Source organism: Oncorhynchus keta, chromosome 32 (genome assembly GCF_023373465.1).
Source record: "Oncorhynchus keta strain PuntledgeMale-10-30-2019 chromosome 32, Oket_V2, whole genome shotgun sequence".
Classification (NCBI taxonomy): domain Eukaryota; kingdom Metazoa; phylum Chordata; class Actinopteri; order Salmoniformes; family Salmonidae; genus Oncorhynchus; species Oncorhynchus keta.
The window spans coordinates 35,749,043-35,775,820 of record NC_068452.1 but is presented as its reverse complement, the minus strand read 5'-3'; the positions used below and the strand labels follow the sequence as shown (position 1 = coordinate 35,775,820).

Genomic DNA, 26,778 nt, shown 5'->3' with positions numbered 1-26,778 from the left:
CACCCTCCCTCCATAATTCTCCTAGTCCTCCCTCCATCATTCTCCTAGTCCTCCCTCCATCATTATCCTACTCCTCCCTCCATCATTCTCCTAGTCCTCCCTCCATCATTCTCCTAGTCCTCCCTCCATCATAGTTATCTTCCCTCCCCTCCTCCTATATCTCCACTTCATCTTGATCTCTTTCTTCATGATGACCTCCCTTTACCCTCATCCCCTCTCCTCCTGTCTCTGCCTCTCCTCTTGTCTCTTCCTCTCCTCCTGCTCTCTTTCTCTCTTCCTGGTCTCTTTCTCTCCTCCTGTCTCCTCCTTTCCTCCTGTCTCCTCCTCTCCTTCTGGTCTTCTCCTCTCCTCCTGGTCTCCTCCTCCTGTTTTCTCCTGTTCTCCATTAGATGACCATCTCCACAAAGAGACCATTGATCTCTCACTAAAAACCTCCTCGCTCTCCCAAACCTCCCCCCCTTGCTGCCCCCCTTCCCAACCAATTTGCCAGACAGTAAAACTAATATTGTCTTTAATCAGATGCAATTAGGGCTGTAAGTTAAGATCTCCTCCCAATTAAAACTCATTAAGTCCATAATATAATTAGAAGAGAGCTGGGTAACTGGTGCTACTCATCATGGAGCGAGGCGGAGGGAACATGTGGGTGTTGTTGTGTTGTCACCGCCGGCAACACTACTATCCAATAACAGTGACCCCGTGAAGAGATGTGGGTATACAACAGTGGCTCAGACTACAGTTAAATACAGTTATTATTTTAATTAGATTTTTTTACCCCTTTTTCTCCCCAGTTGGTAGTTACAGTCTTGTCCCATCACTGCAACTCCCGTACGGACTCGGGAGAGGTGAATATCGAGAGCCATGCGTCCTCTGAAGCACGACCCTGCCAAGCCACACTGCTTCTTGACACAATGCTCGCTGAACCCAGAAGCCAGCCGCACCAATGTGTCGAGGGAAACACCGTACACCTGGCGACTGTGTGCCCACTACAGAAGTTACTAGAGCATGATGGGCCGGGTTGACCTTGTTAACCCCCCTGTTATCTCTATTTTTGATGTAAAGGGCATTTCATAGAAAGGTCCAGGCACCTTTTTTGTGTTTTCACATATTTTTGATAAACTTACCCCAAACAGTAAATAACTTCCTTATCCTCGTTGTGTAGTATGGGGGCTCCGGAAAAACATGGACAAAAACACCCAAATACCTCCCTTTAGAAACGGCAAAGCTCTCAGTATAGTGATTCAGGTCTTTAGATGTTGTACACATGAAATTGTGTCATATCATTCTGTCCATTCAACAGGTAACTGTCAAAATAAAGGAAACACTTGAGTAAATGAGGGATACAAAGTATTTTGAAAGCATGGGGTGCTTCCACACAGGAAGTTCCAGACACTTGTAGAATCTGTGCCAAGGTGCATTGATGCTGTTCTGGTCATGGTGGCCCAACACCCTATTAAGACACTTTATGTTGGTGTTTCCTTTATTTTAGCAGTTCATTGTAACAGCAGGCTCCAAGGAGAATGGAACAGCTGGACAGGGGAAATGGCTCTAGTAACGCAAAAGGGAATATAACATTATGGATAAAGTTTGGAATTACATATTTTCATGTGTACAACATCTAAAACCCTCTTAGGCCTCACTCCCCCTATCTGAGATATCTACTGCAGCCCTCATCCTCCACATACAACACCCATTCTGCCAGTCACATTCTGTTGAAGGTCCCCAAAGCACACACATCCCTGGGTCGCTCCTCTTTTCAGTTTGCTGCAGCTAGCGACTGGAACGAGTGTCGCGTTCATTGTATGAGTGAGACAAAGGCGCAGCGTGAATGGAGTTCCACATATTTTTAATGAACTGAAACTCACCAAAACAAAACAACAAATAACTAAACGAAACATGAAGCTACTGTTGTGCACTCAGGCACCTAACTGTAGACAAGATCCCACGAAACACAAAGGGGAAATGGCTGCCTAAATATGATCCCCAATCAGAGACATTTACATTTAAGTCATTTAGCAGACGCTCTTATCCAGAGCGACTTACAAATTGGTGCATTCACCTTATGACATCCAGTGGAACAGCCACTTTACAATAGTGCATCTAAATCTTTTAAGGGGGTGGGGGTGAGAAGGATTACTTTATCCTATCCTAGGTATTCCTAGACAGCTGTCTCTGATTGGGAACCATATCAGGCCAACATAGAAATACAAATACAAATGCACCAAGATTACCCACCCAAGTCACCATCACGCCCCAACCAACACACAGAAAAAACTGCTTACTATGGTCAGGGTGTGACAACGAGCTGCAACAAACACTCAAACTGGACAGTTTATCTCAATCTCTTCATTCAAAGACTCAATCATGGACACTCTTACTGACAGTTGTAGCTGCTTTTGTATGATGTATTGTTGTCTCTACCTTCTTGACCTTTGTGCTGTTGACTGTGCCCAATAATGTTTCTACCATGTTTTTGTGCTGCTACCATGTTGTTGTCATGTTGTGTTGCTACCATGTTGTTGTCATGTTGTGTTGCTACCATGTTGTTGTCATGTTGTGTTGCCACCTTGTTATGTTGTTGTTTTATGTCTCTCTTTATGTAGTGTTGTGTCTCTCTTGTTGTGATGTGTGTTTTTTATCCTAGATTTATATTGTACTTTTTTCATCCCAGGCCGCCGTCCCCACAGGAGGCCTTTTGCCTTCTGATAGGCCGTTATTGTAAATAAGAATTTGTTGTTAACTTCTTGCGTCGAGCCATCCTGGATCCGGTATCGTGACGACAGCCTCAAGCTCATTACCATAATGCAACGTTAACTCTTCATGAAAATCTCAAATGAAATGAAATGAATCTATTTGCTCTCAAGCTTAGCCTTTTGTTAACAACACTGTCATCTCAGATTTTCAAAATATGCTTCTCAACCATTGCAAAACAAGCATTTGTGTAACAGTATTGATTGCTAGCGTAGCATTTAGCGTAGAATTTTGCGTTAGCATTCAGCAGGCAACATTTTCACAAAAACCAGAAAAGGATTCAAATAAAATCATTTACCTTTGAAGAACTTCAGATGTTTTCAATGAGGAGACTCTCAGTTAGATAGCAAATGTTCCGTTTTTACAAAAAATATTATTTGTGTTGACAAATCGGTCTGTTTTCTTCATCATTCTTCATCACGTTTGGGTAAGAAGAAAAAACGAAAATTAAGTCATAATTAACTCCATAATATCGACAGAAACATGGCAAACCGATGTTTAGAATCAATCCTCAAGGTGTTTTTCACATATCTATCGACGATAAAATCCTTTGTGGCAGTTGACTTTCTCTTCTGAAGAAATGGAACACGCATGGACCTTCAGATTACGCAATCATTTTGACACAGGACACCGGGCGGGACACCAGGTAAATGTATTCTCTTATGGTCAATCTTCCAATGATATGCCTACAAACACGTCACAATGCTGCAGACACCTTGGAGAAACGACACAAAGGGCAGGCTCATTCCTGGCGCATTGACAGCCATATAAGGAGACATTGGAACACAGCGCCTTCAGAATCTGGGGCATTTCCTGTATGAAACTTCATCTTGGTTTCGCCTGTAGCATTAGTTCTGGTACACTCACAGATAATATCTTTGCAGTTTTGGAAACGTTAGAGTTTTGTCTTTCCAAGGCTGTCAATTCCATGCATAGTCGAGCATCTTTTCGTGACAAAATATTGCGCTTAAAACGGGCACGTCTTTTTATCCAATAATGACATAGCGCCCCCATAGGTTGAAGAGGTTAACTGACTTGCCTATAAAGGTTAAATAAAATAAAATAAATCTAAAGACCTGCATCACTATATTGAGAGCTTTGCCGTTTCTAAAAGGACGTATTTGGGTGTTTTTGGAGCCTTTGTTCATGTTTTTTCAAGGCCCAAAAACAACACAACGAGGATGAGGTGATTTGCTGTTTGGGGTAAGTTCCCCAAAACGGTGTCTGGACCATTCGATAACATATCATTTACATCAAAAATAGAGATTTGGTTGTAAAAATGCAACTTTAACCCTCTAAACCTCCCCTTATAACAGTATACCTATAGTATACAGTGGGGCAAAAAGTATTTAGTCAGCCACCAATTGTGCAAGTTCTCCCACTTAAAAAGATGAGAGAGGCCTGTAATTTTCATCATAGGTACACTTCAACTATGACAGACAAAATGAGGGAAAAAAATCCAGAAAATCACATTGTAGGATTTTTAATGAATTTATTTGCAAATTATGGTGGAAAATAAGTATTTGGTCACCGACAAACAAGCAAGATGTCTGGCTCTCACAGACCTGTAACTTCTTCTTTAAGAGGCTCCTCTGTCCTCCACTCGTTACATGTATTAATGGCACCTGTTTGAACTTGTTATCAGTATAAAATACACCTGTCCACAACCTCAAACAGTCACACTCCAAACTCCACTATGGCCAAAACCAAAGAGCTGTCAAAGGACACCAGAAACAAAATTGTAGACCTGCACCAGGCTGGGAAGACTGAATCTGCAATAGGTAAGCAGCTTGGTTTGAAGAAATCAACTGTGGGAGCAATTATTAGGAAATGGAAGACATACAAGACCACTGATAATCTCCCTCGATCTGGGGCTCCACGCAAGATCTCACCCCGTGTGGTCAAAATGATCACAACAAAGCCTACCATCAGTAACACACTACGCCACCAGCGACTCAAATCCTGCAGTGCCAGACGTGTCCCCCTGCTTAAGCCAGTACATGTCCAGGCCCGTCTGAAGTTTGCTAGAGAGCATTTGGATGATCCAGAAGAAGATTGGGAGAATGTCATATGGTCAGATGAAAGCAAAATATAACTTTTTGGTAAAAACTCAACTCGTCGTGTTTTGAGTTGCATCCAAAGAACACCATACATACTGTGAAGCATGAGGGTGGAAACATCATGCTTTGGGGCTGTTTTTCTGCAAAGGGACCAGGACGACTGATCTGTGTAAAGGAAAGAATGAATGGGGCCATGTATCGTGAGATTTTGAATGAAAACCTCCCTCCATCAGCAAGGGCATTGAAGAGGAAACGTGGCTGGGTCTTTCAGCATGACAATGATCCCAAACACACCGCCTGGGCAACGAAGGAGTGGCTTCGTAAGACGCATTTCAAGGTCCTTGAGTGGCCTAGCCAGTCTCCAGATCTCAACCCCATAGAAAATCTTTGGAGGGAGTTGAAAGTCCGTGTTGCCCAGCAACAGCCCCAAAACATCACTGCTCTAGAGGAGATCTGCATGGAGGAATGGGCCAAAATACCAGCAACAGTGTGTAAAAACCTTGTGAAGACTTACAGAAAACGTTTGACCTCTGTCATTGCCAACAAAGGGTATATAACAAAGTATTGAGATAAACTTTTGTTATTGACCAAATACTTAATTTCCACCATAATTTGCAAATAAAGTCGTTAAAAATCCTACAATGTGATTTTCTGGATTTTTTCTCCTCATTTTGTCTGTCATAGTTGAAGTGTACCTATGATGAAAATTACAGGCCTCTCTCATCTTTTTAAGTGGGAGAACTTGCACAATTGGTGGCTGACTAAATACGTTTTTGCCCCACTGAACCTACTATAACCCTGCACTGCATTGCCTGCATTTCTGTGCATTTCTATCAACAACTTTCCTAATAATATACAAAGAACGTATGAAGCCTGTTAGTGCTACTGTTAGGTTGTCCTGTATGTTTGTGACATGTACATACACACCGAAAGAAACGCACACCCCGTTGGAAAGAGTAAATATTTTACCAAGAAATATGAAGTTAGTTTAGGGCTTATATTGAATTGATCCTCCTGTAGCCATATTGATGTAGTTACACTGTTTTCATAACTACTGCTAATGCACACTTTCCCGTGTAAAAACAGCTATGAAGGTTTTGACTGAGGCTCAAGTATGGCTGGTACTACAGGCTCGTTCCTAGCATATGGAGCTACCCATGGTGCTGAAGCTGAGTCAGATGGAAAGATACTTATTCTGAAGGACAGTGTTTAGTCAATAGAGCTCTCCATGGTTCTGAAAGATTATTCACCATGTTAGGTCCTCGGTGCTGAAGAGTCCACTTATTAAAGCCATGAGCCTGAATGCACCAAGTCAGACACAGACTGAGGTTTACCTTAGAAAACACAAGGTAAACAAGTTCATCTTATCATTCAGCATTACAAAGCTGTTAACTTTATTGTGCCCTTCAGCACATTGCCTTACCATGCATAACTGAAAACATATAAGGCTGTATTCTTTCTATTTAAAAATCCTCCTTCCTAAAGTAATTTACATTACAGCATATGTTATCAATAGAGAAGAATGTTATGTGGTGGTGTGATATAATGTGGGTCATGAAACCATTTCAAACACCACCTTCAGTATATCAATACAGACACCAACTATTTTGATGGGGGCTGTGGAATGTCTGAGTGTCACAGCCAATCAGGGATAATTACCAGAGGCCTCGAGTTTCCCTCCTGCCTTCTAATTGGTTCTCGCTGTCAATCAACAAGTTGTTTCAGTTCACAATTGAACTGCAGAGAGACGATACAAGTCAGGCCAGTGGGATAATTGAGAGTAATTGAGCAAATTGCAGCTTGGAGAAGTTGGCTTAATCGGCACTCACACAATCTGTAGCATGCAGAAATGAACCATGTGAACAGAGAGAGGAGTCAGATCTTAATAATAATGAACAAAACAAAGCCTTTCATTTCTCCTCTCCACCCTGGAGGAAATGTCTCTTCATCTTATCTGAATGATCGTCCTGTGTGCTGAATGTCTCCATTTCATGTTTATGGGAGAGGCACCTTTGATCTCTACACCCTCAGCGCTGCTCGCTACACCATCCTTGGGGCTAACGCAATTACATGGCCCAAGTCTTAGGTGCCCCAGGTGAAACAGGGGAGAGATGTGTGTGTGTGCGTGCGTGTGTGTGTGTGCGCACGTGCGCAGGGACGTCCCTGGGGCAAAACATTTTATGGGCCCTCTTCTTGGCGGCATAGAGAAAAAATTTCGTTTTAAAGCTAATTTCCTGAATTCTACACATTTTGACAGGGGGAGTAGAGAAAATGTTGCAGTTTTAAAGCAAGCTTTCTGTAAGTTTACACATTTTGCCATGGGGTAGAGAGAAGTTTCATTCAATTCTACTCATTTTGCCATTTTATTCAGAGCAATTAGCCTGCCTTGCTCAAGGGCACAATGACAGATGTTTTGGCTAGACTTCTTAACCAGTCTAACAATCGTTAGCTGACATGGCTAATTGAGTGACAGTCAGTGAGTGACATAACAATAGAAAAACTGCTAATACACAACCACATTTTAATATTGCACGTTGTGCATTCTATTATTCTAACTCTCAACAGTAAATTGAGACCCCGACTGAGTTCCTAAAAATATTTATATACACTACCGGTCAAATCCTCAACTGGCAGCTTCAGTAAATAGTTCCCGCAAAACACCAGTCTCAACATCAACGGTGAAGAGGTGACTCCGGGATTCTGACCTTCTAGGCAGAGTTCTTCTGTCCGGTGTCTGTGTTATTTTGCCCATCTTAATATTTTATTTTTACTGGCCAGTCTGAGATATGGCTTTTTCTTTTCAGCTCTGCCTAGAAGGCCAACATCCCAGAGTCGCCTCTTCACTGTTGACATTGAGACTGGTGTTTTGCAGGTACTATTTAATGAAGCTGCCAGTTGAGGACTTGTGAGGCACCTGTTTCTCAAACTAGACACTCTAATGTACTTGTCCTCTTGCTCAGTTGTGCACCATGGCCTCCCACTCCTCCTTCTATTCTGGTTAGGGCCAGTTTGCGCTGTTCTCTAAAGGGAGTACAGTACACAGGGTTGTATGAGATCTTCAGTTTCTTGGCAATTTCTCGCATGGAATGGCGTTCATTTCTCAGAACAAGAATAGACTGAAGAAAAATCTTTGTTTCTGGTCATTGTGAGCCTGTAATCGAACCGACAAATGCTGATGCTCCAGATACTCAACTCGACTAAAGAAGGACAGTTTTATTGCTTCTTTAATCAGAACAACAGTTTTCAGCTATTCTAACACATTTGCAAAATGATTAGCCTATTAAAATGATAAACTTGTATTAGCTAACACAACGTGCCATTGGAACACAGGAGTGATGGTTGCTGATAATGGGCCTCTGTACGCCTATGTAGATATTCCATAAAAAAATCTGCCAGTCATTTATTTAATAATGTCTACACTGTATTTCTGATCAATTTGAATGGTATTTTAATGGACAAAAAAAATGTAATTTTCTTTCAAAAACAAGGACATTTCTAAGTGACCCCAAACTTTTGAATGGTAGTGTACATATATCATTTTTTGGCGAGGCCACCTAGTGGCTGGGGGCCCTAAGCAACCACTTATGTCTTAGTTTGCGTCTGTTCAAACTTGCTTCATTTATTAACTACATGTGTGTGGGGAGCCACTGGTGCTCTGTGCCATTGAAACTGTTGAATAATCCATATGGTTTCCTCACTAAGTGTATGTGTACTTTTCTGTGTTTGCAACACATGTACATAATGCCTTATGTACCTCTTTCTTACAGTCACATGACTAGTGGCCTCATGCGTGTAATGTTATTAATATTTGTAATAATTTCTACAACAACAAAACATATGAAAATCCGGTGTTTCTATGTCAAACAGTTATGTTATATTTCAGTCTTCTGTGATGTGTAAAAAGCGTAATTTGGGGATTTAAACTTGAAATATAATATATTTCAGCTCTCTATCTGACATGGTACAGGTGTCCTCTTTTTGAAAGCCCATAACCATGTGTGTGAGGTGTATACTTTTTTTTCATAGTAGATTTGTTTAAGATTACCAAGAAACAGTGTGTGGGCCTGATTTAGCCCACTGCAGTTAAAGGTTATAGCAGTGTAAGTGTTTCCGTTCGTTTACAATACAGAGGCAGCACATGTAAGACAGGGGCAGGAAGACGGACCCTCAATTTGGTTTCTCATCATCTCCCCTCCCCTCCCCTTTCTCATACTCTCCCCATCCTCAAGAGCTACTTACCTTCCACCACTTTGAAAAAAGGAAAACATTTCACTGCAATTTACATTTCCATATGCTGCGAGTGGCGCCAGGGAGAGTGGATAATTGGGCTAAATGCGGTGACGGTGAGAGAGGGATAGAGAGAAGGCCATCTGAAAAAAGAGCCAGTACTGGGGGTTTGCTTTCCCCCTCCACCACTCGTCATTTTACCATCCTGCTCTCAACCACTTGTGCAGCTGAAATGTACCTTGGCCTCCCTCGTTCTCTCTCTCTTTCACTCCCTCAGTCTCACTCTCTACTTCCATCCCCCAGCGCACACCTCCCTATACCCGCTCTCTCTCTCTCTCTCTCTATCTCTCCCTCTCTCTATCTCTCCCTCCCTCTCTATCTCGCCCTCTCTCTATCTCTCCCTCTCTCTCTGTATCTCCCTCTCTCTCACCCTCCCTCTATCTCTCCCTCCAGCTCTCTCTATCCCTCTCTGTCTCTCCCTCCAGCTCTCAATGCAATTCAATTCAATTCAATTCAAGGGGTTTTATTGGCATGGGAAACATTGCCAAAGCAAGTGAGGTAAATAATATACAAAAGTGAAATAAACAATAAAAATGAACATTACACATACCGAAATGTCATTTCTCTATCCCTCTCTGTCTCTCCCTCCAGCTCTCTCTATCCCTCTCTGTCACTCCCTCCAGCTCTCTCTATCCCTCTCTGTCACTCCCTCCAGCTCTCTCTATCCCTCTCTGTCACTCCCTCCAGCTCTCTCTATCCCTCTCTGTGACTCCTTCCAGCTCTCTCTATCCCTCTGTCACTCCCTCCAGCTCTCTGTATCCCTCTCTGTCACTCCCTCCAGCTCTCTCTATCCCACTGTCACTCCCTCCAGCTCTCTGTATCCCCCTCTGTCACTCCCTCCAGCTCTCTGTATCCCCCTCTGTCACTCCCTCCAGCTCTCTGTATCCCCCTCTGTCACTCCCTCCAGCTCTCTGTATCCCCCTCTGTCACTCCCTCCAGCTCTCTGTATCCCCCTCTGTCACTCCCTCCAGCTCTCTGTATCCCCTCTGTCACTCCCTCCAGCTCTCTGTATCCCCCTCTGTCACTCCCTCCAGCTCTCTGTATCCCCCTCTGTCACTCCCTCCAGCTCTCTGTATCCCCCTCTGTCACTCCCTCCAGCTCTCTCTATTCCTCTCTGTCACTTCCTCCAGCTCTCTCTATTCCTCTCTGTCCTCCCCTCCAACTCTCTCTATCCCTCTGTCACTCCCCTCCCAGCTCTCTCTATCCCCCTCTGTCCTCCCTCAGCTCTCTCTCTATTCCTCTCTGTCCTCCCTCCAGCTCTCTCCTATCCCTTTCTGTTTCTCCGGGTGCTGGCCATTTTAATCTTTTATTTTTATTGGCCAGTCTGAGATATGGCACTAACTGCATCTCTGCCTAGAAAACCAGCATCCCCCGTTGAGACTGGGAGACTGGTGTTTGCTATTTAATGAAGCTGCCATTTGAGGACTTCTGAGGCACCTGTTTCTCAAACTAGACACTCTAATGTACTTGTCCTCTTGCTCAGTTGTGCACCATGGCCTCCACTCCTCTTTCTATTCTGGTTAGAGCCAGTTGCACTGTTCTGTAAAGGGAGTACAGTACAGCGTTGTATGAGATCTTCAGTTTCTGGCAATTTCTCGCATGGAATAGCCTTAATTTCTCAGAACACGAGTTTCAGAAGAAAGTTTTTGTTCCTGAACTGTAATCGAACCCACACTGACAGATACTCAACTAGTCTAAAGAAGGCCAGTTTTATTGCTTATTTTATCAGTACAACAGTTTTCAGCTGGGCTAACATAATTGCAAAGGGTTTTCTAATGATCAGTTAGCCTAAAATGATAAACTTGTTATTGGAACACAGGAGCGATGGTTGCTGATAATGGGCCTCTGCATGTCTATGTAGATATCCATAAAAAATCTGCCATTTCCAGCTACAATAGTAATTTTCACTTAACAATGTCCACACTATATTTCTGATCAATTTTATGTTATTTTAATGGCCCAAAAATGTTTTTCTTTGAAAAACAAGGATATTTCTAAGTGACCCCAAACTTTTGAATGGTAGTGTATATACATAATTTTTTGGTCGAGGCCACCTTGTGGCTGGGGGCCCTAAGCAACCACTTATGTCTGGAGCCGGCATGTGTGTGTTTGTGACTGTCTGCTTGCATACAGTATATAATCACTCTATCTCTACCCATCTCTGTCTCTTTGGCTATTCCTCTTTGTCTCTAGATAGACTGTGTGAGTGTAGTATGTGTGTGTCCATACTTCATGGTTTGTGGGTCTTGCTTGTGGAAGCAGGGGGAGGTGGGGTGTTTTTCTGTCGTGGTGGGTGGTGGGTAAAGCATGTGCATACATGCATCTTATTTCGTTTTGCGTCTGTTCAAACTGCCTTCTTTATTGACTACATGTCTATCCCTCCTGTTGCTCTTCCCATCCCTGAAACTCTGGAATAATCCCTCTCTGTTTCTCCTTCCCTCTATCCTCCATCTCTCTTTTCTGTTTTTTCAACTCATGTACATAATGCCTTTATGTACCTCTCTGTCTTTTCAATCACATGACTAGTCCCTCTCTCTATCCTCTCTGTTTCTCCTTCTTATGTATTATAATTTCTCCAACATCAAAACATATGAAAATCCCCTCGTGTTTCTCTATGGCAACCCTCAGTTCTGTTCTATTTCAGTCTTCTGTGATGTGTATAAATCCCTCCATTTGGGGATTCCCTCTCTCTATAATATATTTCAGCTCTCTATCTGACATGGTACAGGTGTCCCTCTCTTTGAAAGCCCTTCCCTAACCATGTGTGTGAGGTGTATACTTTGTTCTCCCTAGTAGATTTGTTTCTATCCCGACCAAGAAACAGTGTCTGGGCCTCCTTTAGCCCACTGCAGTTAAAGTCTATAGCAGTGTAAGTGTTTCCGTTCCCTACAATCAGAGGCAGCTTCTGTAAGACACTCTCTGGAAGACCCCCTCAATTTGGTTTTCATCATCTCCCCTCCCCTCCCCCCTCTCTCTACTTCCCCATCCTCCAGAGCTACTTCCCTTCCACCACTTTGAAAAAAGGAAAACATTTCACTGTGCAATCTACATTTCCATATGCCTGCCAGTCTCTCCTGTCTCTATGGATAATTGGGCTAAATGCGGTGACGGTGAGAGAGGGATCTATCCCTCCATCTGTCTCTCCCCATTACCCTCTCTGTTTTGCTTTCCCCTCCACCACTCGTCATTTTACCATCCTGCTCTCAACCACTTGTGCAGCTGAAATGTCTCCTTGGCCTCCCACCCTGTCTCTCTCTTTCACTCCTCAGTCTCACTGTCTACTTCCATCCCCCAGCGCACACCTCCCTATATTCCCCCTCTCTCTCTATCTCTCCCTCCTCTCTGTCTCTCCCCTCCTCCTCCTCTGTCTCTCCCTCTATCCCTCCCTCTGCTCCTATCCATCCCTCCATTTCTCCCTTCAGCTCTCTCTCTATCCCTCTCTGTCACTCCTCCCCTCTCTGTATCCCTCTCTGTCACTCCCTCCCTCTATATCCTCTGTCTCTGTTGATATTGTTGATATTCCATTAAAAATCAGCAGTTTCCAGCTACAATAGTCATTTACAACATTAACAATGTCTACACTGTATTTCTGATCAATTTGATGTTATTTTAATGGACAAAAATGAGCTTTTCTTTAAACTGACCCCAAACTTTTGAATGAATGGTAGTGTATATATATAATTTTTGGTCGAGGCCACCTAGTGGCTGGGGGCCTCTCTCTAACACTTATGTCTGGAGCCCCTTGTGTGTGTTTGTGACTGTGTGTGCTTGCATACAGTATATAATCTCCCTCTCTGTTTCTCCTCCCTCTGTATCTCCTCCTCCTCTCTGTATCCCATCCCTCTCTCGCTCTGTCTCTCCCTTTCTCTATCTCTCCCTCCACCTCTGTCCTCTCTGTCTATCCATCTGTCGCTCTCTCTCTCTCTCTCTCCTTCCAACAATGTCTCTCTGGCTCTACCTCTATCCATCTCTGTCTCCCTCCCTCTCTCTATTCCTATCTGTCTCTCTCTCTCTTCCTCCCTCTCTGTCTCTCCCTCCCTCTCTATCTCTCCCTCATCCATATTCATCCATCGTCTCTTCCTCTCTCCATGTCACCACAGCATGGCGTTAATACACCAATTAGCCCTGAGAAGAGATAATAGACTATTTCATATTGCAATAGAGAGAGAGAGAGAGAGAGAGAGAGAGAGAGAGAGAGAGAGAGAGAGAGAGAGAGAGAGAGAGAGAGAGAGAGAGACAGAGAGAGAGAGAGAGAGAGAGAGAGAGAGAGAGAGAGAGAGAGAGAGAGAGAGAGAGAGAGAGATGGGTCTCTCTTTATGGATGTGGCCTGTGAAAACACTGTAACGGAGTAGCGTTTGTTGTGAAGATCCAGCCAATGGACGATGGGTGCTTGATGAGAAAAGAGCATCAACGGTCACGGGTGTGGGATGAAAGGTGTGGTGTTACACCAACACTTTGGTGGTTAATGAAACCATAAGCCTGTTTGGCTTTGTCCTGCTGCTCACAGTGGTGGTCCAGCCCATTCAAATGCCCATTCAAATAGCCAGTAATTATATCGCACTTGTTCCCTCTTTATTTACCTCGGGGAAAGAACAAGTTGATGTGAACAACTAATACAGAACTATTCATAATGCAGTGGTTTTTGGGGATAAAAATGAGAAGGTGACATAAAACATTTAAACATTTAACAAGTGTAGCTGTTCATCTAATCCTGAAAAACTAATAAACAGACAGAAAACAGCATACAAAACAAGAAAATATGTATATGCATGTTGCTAGTAACACTGTAAAAACACTGTAATACCATGTTATTACATAGTAACATAGTAACACTACTATGGAATGATAAATAGTAGTATAAGCATGGTACTGTGATTGCAAGTTTGGGTCACAATGAAAAGAGAAGTGTGGGTCACACTCCAAAGGGGAAGTGCAGTAGGGTTTACTCCAACAGGGAAGTGCAGTTCACGACTCCACACAGGGGAAGTGCAGTTCATCGACTCCACACAGGGGAAGTGCAGTAGGGTCACGACTCCACACAGGGGAAGTGCAGTAGGGTCAGAAAACAGGGGAAGTGCAGTAGGGTCAAACACAGGGGAAGTGCAGTGGGTCACGACTCCACACAGGGGAAGTGCAGTAGGGTCACGTCCACACAGGGGAAGTGCAGTGTCACGACTCCACACAGGGGAAGTGCAGTTATCACGACATAGGGAAGTGCAGTAGGGTAACGACTCCACACAGGGGAAGTGCAGTAGGGTCACGACTCCACACAGGGGAAGTGCAGTAGGGTCATGACTCCACACAGGGGAAGTGCAGTAGGGTCAAGTGACTCCCAACAGGGGAAAATAGGTACGACTTTACACAGGGGAAGTGCAGTAGGGTACCGACTCCACACAGGGGAAGTGCAGTAGGGTCACGACTTTACACAGGGGAAGTGCAGTTTTTGTCACGACTCCACACAGGGGAAGTGCAGTAGGGTCACGACTCCACACAGGGGAAGTGCAGTAGGGTAACGACTCCACACAGGGGAAGTGCAGTAGGGTCACGACTCCACACAGGGGAAGTGCAGATGGGTCATGACTCCACACAGGGGAAGTAGGGTCCCCAAAATGGGGTCCACAGAGGGGAAGTGCAGTGGGTGACTCCACACAGGGGAAGTGCAGTAGGGTCACGACTCCACACAGGGGAAGTGCAGTAGGTTCACGACCCACACAGGGGAAGTGCAGTAGGGTACAAGTGCAACATTTTTTAAAATGAATTCATGGGACAATATACCAAAAACAAATGCTTTTGAAAAGATATTTAAAAAACACAACTTTATTAAGTAAATGTATTTATTTGTTCTCTTAATTTTGATAAGAGTATGTGAAAATGTAGGCTAATGAAGGTGCTTATTTGTTGATAATAAAATCAAAATGTAGAGATTTTAAGGTTGTTTAATTAGATGTTAAATGTGGGGTGGGATGGACTGCCAGAAATTCTGTCCAAACAAAATGGGGTCCCCAGAAATTCTGGTGATAAAAATGGTCCCCAGAATTCTGAAAAAAAGGGGGTCCCCGCTGAAAAAACGTTTGTTTACCACGGCAATAGAGTGACCATTTGTGTCATTATGCAATGGTCCTTATTTTGTAATAACAAAAGCTCACTCCAATGAATTGCTTTAATATAAATTGACACAATTTAAAATTGACAATTGCCTTGCTATCTACAGTACCTTATATCAAAGTATGTCATAAAGAAGTGGTTGTAGTGGAGGTGCTAGTATTTGTCAGTCGTTAGCTGAGCTAGATATACTGTACTAGTAATAGCAATAAGTGCCCACTGCTGTAATAACACAACAATAGTTGTAAAGACATTACATGGTGTTGTGTGATTTCTTTGAACGACACCGAGCATTAACTGAATAACACGTGTTTGCTGATTCATGGCTCACTACAGTACATTACACTACCATAGGTGACACAGCTTCAATCTCTCCCATGTATATACAGCTGTGTGACTGTCTGATTCATGGCTCACTACAGTACATTACACTACCATAGGTGACACAGCTTCAATCTCTCCCATGTATATACAGCTGTGTGACTGTCTGATTCATGGCTCACTACAGTACATTACACTACCATAGGTGACACAGCTTCAATCTCTCCCATGTATATACAGCTGTGTGACTGTCTGATTCATGGCTCGCTACAATACATTACACTACCATAGGTGACACAGCTTCAATCTCTCCCATGTATATACAGCTGTGTGACTGTCTGATTCATGGCTCACTACAGTACATTACACTACCATAGGTGACACAGCTTCAATCTCTCCCATGTATATACAGCTGTGTGACTGTCTGATTCATGGCTCGCTACAGTACATTACACTACCATAGGTGACACAGCTTCAATCTCTCCCATGTATATACAGCTGTGTGACTGTCTGATTCATGGCTCGCTACAGTACATTACACTACCATAGGTGACACAGCTTCAATCTCTCCCATGTATATACAGCTGTGTGGCTGTCTGATTCATGGCTCGCTACAGTACATTACACTACCATAGGTGACACAGCTTTAATCTCTCCCATGTATATACAGCTGTGTGGCTGTCTGCAGAAATCTACTGTGACATTTGATCTTGAAAAAGCTGGGGAGGCTTGCTTTCACATAATGATGCAATGCAAATGACATTGTATAGTCTTTATTGGAGGCAAGAATCAGATGAGCTGGTCCATGAAAGTCAGTCCGAGATGGAGCCTTCAGAGGAGGTGCAATCAGGAAGAGAACCATAAAAATAGAACGATTAGAATGAAGTTCCCTTTTCAAGTCATTGAGGCCATGATGGTGCTGTTCTAGCAATGCTATTTCTATGGACAGAACAGTGGCCCTAGCATGGAAGAGGTGGATAGTTATCATCCTGCACACCTACAGACTATAGACCAAAAGCTATTGCAATGCAATTGAATTGGAACTGAAGTTAGACCTGTTTGGCCCCTACAAATGCATGGGTTACATAATGGATCAATCCACTGTCTATTTGACAAAAGCCTTCCTTTAGTTAGTTGTATAATGTCTCAGATATGGGTCAGATTGATTCAGGTCCAAACCCACTGCTGTCAAAGTAATCCGCTCCAATTCCATCAGGTGGTTTGAAATATTCTAGAACTAATGTAATAATGTAATAATGTAATGTTACCCTTTGCAAGGAATTGTTTTCCTTTTCAGCCATGTGTCATTTGAATAAACTATGGAGGGTGCTGCTGCAAATGAAATGGATGCAGGGTAGGTCTACTCCCACAAAAGGTCATATTCAAACACCTTACAGTCTGGTGTTTGTTTTTGTACTGTGTGAGACATCCTGGAAGCTCTGTCCAGACACTGGTCTCAGAATGGAGGACAGTTTGAACAACAGAGAGCTATAGCATGCCACTGTACAGACACTGGTCTCAGAATGGAGGACCTACCAGCTGATATGAACGAGAGCTTAGCATAGTCCAGACACTGGTCTCAGAATGGAGGACCTACCAGCTGATATGAACAACAGAGAGCTATAGCATGCCACTGTCCAGACACTGGTCTCAGAATGGAGGACCTACCAGCTGATATGAACAACAGAGAGCTATAGCATGCTACTGTCCAGACACTGGTCTCAGAATGGAGGACCTACCAGCTGATATGAACAACAGAGAGCTATAGCATGCCACTGTCCAGACACTGGTCTCAGAATGGAGGACCTACCAGCTGATATGAACAACAGAGAGCTATAGCATGCCACTGTCCAGACACTGGTCTCAGAATGGAGGACCTACCAGCTGATATGAACAACAGAGAGCTATAGCATGCCACTGTCCAGACACTGGTCTCAGAATGGAGGACCTACCAGCTGATATGAACAACAGAGAGCTATAGCATGCCACTGTCCAGACACTGGTCTCAGACACTGGTCTCAGAATGGAGGATCTACCAGCTGATATGAACAACAGAGAGCTATAGCATGCCACTGTCCAGCACATTGCGCCACCATGAGCAAGCTAATGAACAACAGGGCTAGCCTATAGGCTACTAATTGTCAGCAGATCACTTCTCAAATGAAGGCCTACTTTATAGCGGCGGGAGCCTTGTTATGCACTTTAAATGATGTAATAGTTTATAGATGATCCAGTATAACATATTTAATAAATCAGTAGTTATAACTCATTGGTTGACATTGTGATTGTATTGTTGATGTTTAACACATAGTTCGCTGATGTGGCTGATTTATAAACTATCTAAACGAGTCACGCATAGTCTACTACTAGGTCTACTAGCCTTCACAATCCCTTTATAAAGTACAGACCAAGACTGTGTTAGGCCTGTCATTTGTTTCATTTGGAACCAGGAGACAAAATAGCCTAATAGTGTATTGGACAGCATGCAATGTGATTCGCGTAATATAACGTATATGACTGCAGTTTTATAGGGGGACTTGGGTGTAGGCTTAGGCTATTATTATACAAAAGACTTGCCGTTCCTGTTACCGTCCTGAGCGCCTTCACTAGGGAGCGGCATCACGCGGTGAAACAATACTCTTTCACCAATGCTGCTTTCCTCGACGTCTTTTCAACGAGGCACTCGTGTAAACGAACATACATAGGTTACCCTGTGTCCTTCTCACCTTTCCTTCGTCTTCTCTCTGCTTCCTCCCATGCCACGACCATAAACCCGAACACGTAGTCTAGGATACGTAGTCTGCAAATAAATGAATAACAAGATGAGAATCACAACCCTGAAATAACATTTATGTTTCTGCGTGCGCGGTGGCGCCTGTCTATAGGGACCAAACGTCGACTAGGGAATCTTATTATCGCCTCGAGGACTTCACCTGAAATATAGACTTCTCGGTGGAGATTTCGCGATTTTAATAAACAACATACGCGCGACGCTGAATGCTACGCGGTGAACAGCCAGATGCGCGCCTCGCCTGCCAGTCTGTCATCATAGGCAACGACATATGACATTTGCATCACAGGAAAGATGAACTAGCTAAACTTGCTTGCTTTTGTGGGGAAAAATGCAATTGTGTTTGGTTATTGAAATATGAGCCAAACGCTCTGCAGAACTATTAGTCGTTATTTTGTAGCCGCATGAAAAGCCTTTCAATTTAACATAAATTATCCAACATCCATCTTTCAATAAATAATCTTAGCCTACCCGTTGACATCGCTGAGGAAGTTCGCCTCAGCTGTGGGGCACCATCAATCTATGAATATTCGCACACAATAATTTGGAATCTTTAGTTCATTCATGACTAGAATAGACTACTTGAATGTTCTTGAGTGCGTAGAAGTCCTCTGTAGGCTACCAGCGACAGACATTTCGACATAGGCTACTGACAGAGGAGACAGAACGACTGCTATTTTCTACGTGGCATGAGTCGGTAAAGGAACCTTTATATTTGTTTTTGGTTCCAGGTTTGATATATCTGCATTGAGAGTCAACAATTGTGGATAGCCTATAATGGAATTTCTTAACCACCGACATTAGAACCGCATCGGTCCTTCAACACAAGGTATTTAGCCATTGAAGCCTAAAATATTTAGCAAGACCTCCAAAGAGATACGTTTTGCAATGGCAAATTGAAAACGGCTTATCTACAACCATTTCAAACGGACTGCGCAGCACACATTTATGTGCTAGGCTAGAGACGTTATTGCTTATTATGGAAAACTGGGACCGCCTTTACGCGCCTAAACGAAATATTGTCTTAAAATGAGGCAAGGTCGCATTACTATTTATTCTGATACGCATATGAGTATAATTCGATGAGCATAAACATGATATGAGGGATACGCCGCCACTGTTTTTGTCATTTTTAACCGGCAGGATTTTTCCCGTTTCATTCTCAGTGGTTGTTTTGAAGATAGCAGGTTATTAATTGTTTATCTTTATGCATCCGCGCGAAGAAGGACCAAGAAATGACAAACGACGGATAACCACACGAGAAGGAGACAGTGAAAAGAGGGGGAAGGAAGAATGAATGAGATATACTGAGGAACGAAGGAAGGAGATTGGAGGAATCAAGGTAGGACACGAAGCAAGGTTTTTAATGTTATAACCCATGTAGTCTATTTGGGTCTACGGGATGCTGCACTGAATGTGACGGTGGAATCTGTCTGTCACCACGGGCAGAGAGGTGGAGAGGTGTGTAACGAGCTTTATTTATTGATATTTTATGCTTGGACATATGTGGAGTATGTTTACGATGCGTCAACAGCAGTTGCTTCATGATTAAAACGTGTGGTTATTTTGTGTGTACACTCGTGTTTGACTAAGCGGACATTAATAGGTCATTTATATTGGACATAATGTCTGAAGTGCAACGTGCAATGCATAACTAATTAAATTGACCATTGTTAAATTTAATTCATGTTAAGAACACTGAATGTTATTTAGTCTCAATCTCTCTGAAATTGAAAACGGTGGACTAGTCTATACAACTAGTCTATACTACATTGTACAACGTTCTGTTGATATCTATGATTATGCGCAAAATCACTTCCACGACAGCTATTTGGCTTGAATTTGACTGCCCGTGTCCGACACTGGTAATGGAAGAGGACTTGGGCCATTCACGGGCTTGACGTGTACGCAGATGACATGGGAAGAAAAGCGAGCCAGCTTCCTTAATACATTTAATGTATGAGTGAGCGATGAACTGTCGTGGTAAGCTTGCCTGGACGAATTGCCTGGCTTGGAGCGCCCTATACGAGCCCAACCACCCATGAAGAAAAAACGAGCGTATGTGAAAGAAAAATGCGATGAAGAGACAGAGGCAGCATAAGTGGTGTGATGTACTACCTCCCTCCATCTATTTCCCCATTTCCAGCAGCAGCACAGTAGCAGGTCGTCTCACGGAGAGACACCTTTTATCATTTAAGGGCTCATTGCGTGTTATACAAGAAAATCCGCATTAGAGCGCAGGAGAGCTCAAAAGTGAACTGCTCGCCCGTCCCCAATGTGTGGGACTAAAGCATTAATCCCCGACCTCGTTAAACCGCAGCCCAGCCTATACACCACACACTTCATATTCCATATTAACATATTCGCTACTGAATAGGCCTATACGTTTACAGATCTTTTTAGGGTAAGGGCAAAGAGGAAATGGAAGCCTGCAACTAACATAACAAAATACAAACAACATAATTGAAACAGCCACTCAGTTTTTCTTGCCTACATCAGCACATGCCAAAGTTAGTTTTGGACTGATCCATTTTCTGGATCTTAATGTCCACTCCACACATATGCAGAGAAGTAGCAGGTATTGTACCATTCTTTCAAGAGGCCCATAACAGGCTCACTGGAATTAAAACCCTTTTACATATTAAATCGGTTATTTTGTGTGTTCAAGAAGCCTCTGGCATCCTTCTAGAAATGGTTGAAAGCCAAACATTCTCTCTGCTTGAAGACAAGACAGAAGGATTTATGCGTCTCTGTCTGCGTGTCACATCACCATCAGAAAAATGATTATTGGATTTCAGTGGTATGATTAATAGTCAGGCATTAGCATGGTATTAATGATACCCCCATGTTGTAATATGGCGGTAATCAGAAGTGGATTTATATCACTGAAATAATTTCGATAGCGTTTTGGCAGTTGTCATAATAGAAGCCATACGTAATATGTGAAGAGTCAAATATTCACATGTACTGAAGAAATCATTTGCATCCAAACCTACATGAAAATAAAGCCATGTTTATATTCAATCCATATTCTAGCTCTTGCACACACGCACACACACACACACCAATTTTTCATACAAATAACACTAGTGGCTCCTACGGTCCTCTCCATAGCAACGTCCACCCTGTTCAGCATATCAATTGGTTCATCCCCCAAAGCTACTCATAAGGCTGACTAAATGGATATGTTAATACAAACTTAAGTCAAGAGATACACCGCTGATACAAATTCCTCCACAAACAACCCAGGACACAACACAGTGCCCTGTGGAACACCTGCTGCATCGTATAGTCCATTGAACTGCTATTCATAATTTACAAAAATGGCACTTACAGTGCCTTCAGAAACTATTCATACCCCTTGACTTATTCCACATTTTGTTGTGTTACAGACTGAATTCAAAATGGATACAAACAAAAAGCTCACCCATCCAATAATACCCCATAATGACAAAGTGAAAACATGTTTTTGACATTTTTGTAAATGCATTGAAAATGAAATACAGAAATATCTAATTTACAAAAGTATACACACCCCTAAAATCAATACATTTGTAAAAGCCCCTTTAGTAGTGATTACAGCTGTGAGTCTTTCTGGGTATGTTTCTACGAGCTTTGCACACCTGGATTGTACATTATTTGCACATCATTCTTTAAAAATTCTTCAAGCTCTATCAAGTTGTTTGTTGATAGCCATGGCTAGGCAGCCATTTTCTAGTTGTGACACTGCTCGACTGAGGGATCTTACAGATAATTGTATGTGTGGGGTACAGAGATTAGGTAATAAACACACAGTTATTGCACACAGAGTGAGTCCATGCAACTTATTATGTAACTTGTTTAGCACATTTTTACTCCTGAACTTATTTAGTCTTGCCATAACAAAGGGGATGACTAGTTATTGACTCAAGAGTTTTTAGCTTTTCATTTGTAATTCATTTGTAAAAATTTCAAAAACATAATTCTACTTTGACATTATTGGGTATTGTGTGTAGGCCAGTGACACAACATTTTAATTGAATCCATTTTAAATTCAGACTGTTATACTACAACATGTAATATTCCATAAAATAATCAAAAACTTCAATTTGAGTCTGTAGCCTGAATTCATGATTAGCCAGCCTGCTCCGGTCCATTCCATTGCATTAGGTTGAGGTGTTCACTGATGGATACAGACAGACTGCGTAGCACCATGCATTTTTCATAGTGTGTTGTGCAGTGCTGCTGTACAACTGCTCTCATGTGATGTGCATAGGCACTGGCTAGTAATCTTTATACCTTTTTAAATAACGTACACGTGTCTATGCAAGGATGGGTTTTTTCTCCCTCGTCTGGCTATCTATCATACAATCTGGCTATCTACTTTCTCCGTGTCTCTCTCTGTCTTTGTCTGTTTCTCTCTTTTTTCTCTGTCTCTCTGTCTGTTTCTTTCTTTCTCTCTCTGTCTATCTGTCTCTCTCTGTCTCTTTCTGTCTCTCTCTGCTTTCTCTCTCTCCTGCTCCCTCTCTCTCTGCTTTCTCTCCCTGTCCTTCTGTCTCCCCTCTCTGTCCCTCTGTCTCCCTCTCCCTCTCTCTCTCTCTCTCTTCAATTCAATTCAAGGGCTTTATTGGCATGGGAAACATGTCTCTCTCTGTTAACTCTTGCTCAAAGCAAGTCTCTCTCTGTCTCTCTCTGTCTCTCTCTCTGTCTCTCTCTGACAACATATCAAAGTGAATATATAAAGTGAAAAACAACAAAAATTAACAGCTTTACATTACTGTCATACAACTGTCTTCAAAACAGTACTCTCTCTCTCTCTCTCTCTCTCTCTCTCTTTCTCTCTGTTTCTCTCTCTCTCTCTCTGCTTTCTCTCTCTCTCCCTCTCACACTGTCTCCCCCCTCTCCCCCTCTCTACTCTCTCATCCTCTCTCCCACTGGTCAGGGTGTTTACCTGCTGTTGGCAGCTTGTGCTGGCTGGTTATTTACCAGCCGTGAAGAGTGATAAGGTTTCTTCTGACAGGGAAAGCCATTATGATTCTAATGACAGTTATTGTGGCGGATCGGAGGCAGAGTTGATTGGCAACTTTGTATGTGTTTCAGCTCCCTAAAAACACAGAAAGACAAGGACGCTTTAAAACAGCTGTCGCCGAAAGTAATTATTGTAATTGATTGTGCCCTATCATGTTTTTTTTTTTTTTTCTTCAAAATTGCATCTGTAATTAGTTTTTCTTATTTTTGTATTTGACAAGATTACACTTTGCAGGGTGGAGGTGTTAATGCATGTTTCTGAGTGATTGGACAGAAGAAGGGGAGAAAGAGAGAGAGAGTTGGTGAGCGGAGGAGAGAGAGAGGTACACAATGGGCAACAAGCAGAAATTGTCTGGGTTGTTGTGCGGAGGCACAAAGGCGACGGGAACAGGGCGTCCCAGTCAAGGCTGTTCAGGGCTGGAGCTCAGTCAGGGCCTTTGTGTTGTGAAGTGGTGCTGGGTGAATGTGTCTCTGAATGTAGCAGCCTGTAACTGCAGCATCCCAGTGCCACTGCCTTTACGAGTCACACAGGCCCTCCTACATCTGGAACAGGGGCGAGGGCTGGGAGGGTGGATTAAACCTCACCCCATCATCCCTCTATCCTGCACATCCTTGAGCCACCCTCATTTATAACATGACCAGAGAGCATCAGTCAGGAGGACTGTTTTTCATACATGGAGTGGGCTGTAGAATTAGCCTGATGGGTCCATGTAGCAACACAGTGGATTGTTTGCCCTCCGAATTTGGGTTGTGTCTATCAACTGTGAAGGGGCTTGGTTTACAGCTGTGAAAAGATTCAAAGAGGCCCAATCAATGGACCACTCAGCCACCCAAGCAACTCATTTGGATCTGCCCAGGTTTACAGTAGTGTGTGTGTCTGTGTGTGTGTGTGTGTGTGTGTGTGTGTGTGTGTGTGTGTGTGTGTGTGTGTGTGTGTGTGTGTGCGTGTGTGTGTGTGTGTGTGTGTGTGTGTGTGTGTGTGTGTGTGTGTGTGTGTGTGTGTGTGTGTGTGTGTGTGTGTGTGTGTGTGTGTGTGTGTGTGTCTGTGTGTGTGTGTGTGTGCGTGTGTGTGTGTCTGTGTGTGTATGTGTGTGTGTGTGTGTGTGTGTGTGTGTGTGTATGTGTGTGTGTGTGTGTGTGTGTGTGTCTGTGTGTGTCTGTGTCTGTGTGTGTGTGTGTGTGTGTGTGTGTGTGTGTGTGTGTGCGTGCGTGCTGTGTGTGTGCTGTGCCTGTCTGTGTGTGTGTGTGTGTGTGTGTCTGTGTGTGTGTGTGTCTGTGGATTGGTGTCCTCCAAATTGGCGTGGTGCTCTGGTAAGTCACACCAGTCCTAACAACCACCCTGCAACCTGCTGCCCACAATGGCAGACTGATTGCCCTTTTCAACATGCTTGATTATTCCATTCATACTGGGAAAGAAAAGTAAAAATGTAGCCAGACTAGGGTCTCAACAATTGCAGTTGTATATCCAGCAGCATAGCACTCCCCGCCTCGGCCCTTAGTGTTCAGCACAGCATCAGTCTATTCCAACCTCCCTCTCCATTATTTCACTGTTCAAATATATTTAGATTTGTAAGATGCTTTTCTTGAAAAAGAGTTGGAGGTCCATAGTGGCCATTTTGAAACACAATGAAAGTACAGCACTTAAGAATAATGATACTGTATACGAAAAGATCTTAGTCCTGCTGGTTGCAATAAATGTTATTATAGTATGATGAAAGCTGTTATGGAAGGTGTTTTCTATTCAAGGAACTGCCAGAGCTATAGGTGCTCTTTACTTAAAGCTGCAATCAGCAGTTGAAACAATAACAAAGCAAATTCCCGTCCCTGTTTTGGTAAAAAGCTGAGGGATGGGGTTGGAGAAATGTTACCACTCCCAAATTCATAAATAGAGCTTTGGATTCAAGGACTGACCGTCCATCATAGCACATGTGTATTTTTAACCATGTTTTGAGTTTATATAGTGTTTGTTTACGTTTCATTTGTTTACAAATTTGTTTACAAACAGAGTAAAACAAGCATATATTTTGGGGGATTCTGATGGGGTATGACAGTTGAACTAAGCTTATGAGGAATTTATAAATTATATTCTTCAATAATCAATGGGTACATATCATGGATTTCTACCCCCAAAATGTATGTATCAACTGCAGATTGCTCCTTTAAAGTCAAAAAGTATGACTCTTATATACTGAACAACAATATAAACGTAACATGCAACATTTTAAAAGATTTTACTGAGTTACAGTTCATAGCAAATCAATGGATTTCACATGACTGGGAGGGGTGCCGCCATAGGTGGGGCTTGGAGAGCATAGGCCCACCCACTTGGCCCAGCTCAATCCAGAGCCAATCATTTTTCCCATGAAAGGGCTTTATTACAGACAGAAATACTCCTCAGAACTATCCCTTTTAGAATAATGAAGAGGATTCAGAACACATTTTTTCCACTTGTCTCCATTTCCCCATGTCTCTCCATGTATTTCCTCATAAGACAGTGAGAGGGAAGAGACATTCCCAGAGAGGGTGAAAGACAGAGAGGTGAACCATTAGCACCATCCAAGTTAAGCTTTCCTACTCGTTAGGCTAAATGGGCTCCTTGCTGAACCTGTCTGTCTGAAAAAGTAGATCCCGGCCAGATGAAAGGAAACAGGGATCAATTGACCTAATAGCTTGTACAATCATCTCCTATGCTTTTCTGATAGATTGACGGAGGGTGTTGGCTGGAGTAGAAGCAGTGATGGTCATGAAGCTGCTGGGATGGGCTGGTTGAAACAGAGCTGTGGTGTGTGAGACGTGGTGTGTGTGTGTTATCAGTGACAGTCCAGTACCAGCTTCCTCCAACTCTTCCTCCTCAGTATACCTTTTCACACTTGGTGACTCTCTCTCTCTCTCTCTCTCTCTCTCTCTCTCTCTCTCTCTCTCTCTCTCTCTCTCTCTCTCTCTCTCTCTCTCTCTCTCTCTCTCTCTCTCTACTGATACTTTTGTCTCTCTTCTTTGTCAGTCTGTCGTCTGTCTGCCACACTGTCACCTCCTCTCCCTAATAGACCACTCTGTCTGTCTGGCTCCTCCCTGGCTCCTCACTGGCTCCTCCCTGGCTGCTGTCTGTCTGTCTGGCTGCTCACTGCTCCTCCCGGACTCCTCACTGGCTCCTCCCTGACTCCTCCCTGGCTGCTCACTGCTCCTGACTGGCTCCTCCCTGACTGCTCACTGGCTCCTCCCTGGCTCCTCACTGGCTCCTCCCTGACTCTCACTGGCTCCTCCCTGGCTGCTCCTGTTCCTCCCTGACCACTCACATGGCTCCCTGCCTGCTCACTGTCTCCTCCCTGACTCCTCACTGGACTCCCACTGGCTCCTCCCTGACTCCTCACTGGCTCCTCCCTGACTCCTCACTGGCTCCTCCCTGGCTGCTCACTTTCCCTGACTCTTCACTGGCTCCTCCCTGACTCCTCACTGGCTCCTCCC

General features: G+C 43.3%; 1 protein-coding gene across 24 annotated transcripts in view; it reads left to right on the top strand.

The window, feature by feature from the left end:
- adgrl1a (adhesion G protein-coupled receptor L1a) overlaps positions 1-26,778 on the top strand; it is a 341,447-nt gene that overhangs the window by 42,158 nt on the left and 272,511 nt on the right. For 2 of the 24 annotated variants that reach the window (XM_052491581.1, XM_052491579.1), the window contains exon 2: positions 19,533-19,651. The exons of 20 other annotated variants lie outside the window; for them this stretch is intronic. In XM_052491581.1, coding sequence (XP_052347541.1) covers positions 19,607-19,651 — 45 coding nt within the window. In that variant the 5' untranslated portion in view covers positions 19,533-19,606. Of the gene's footprint in view, positions 1-19,027; positions 19,139-19,532; positions 19,652-26,778 lie in introns of those variants that run through there. 2 more of the 24 variants (XM_052491582.1, XM_052491585.1) reach the window with 2 other exon arrangements.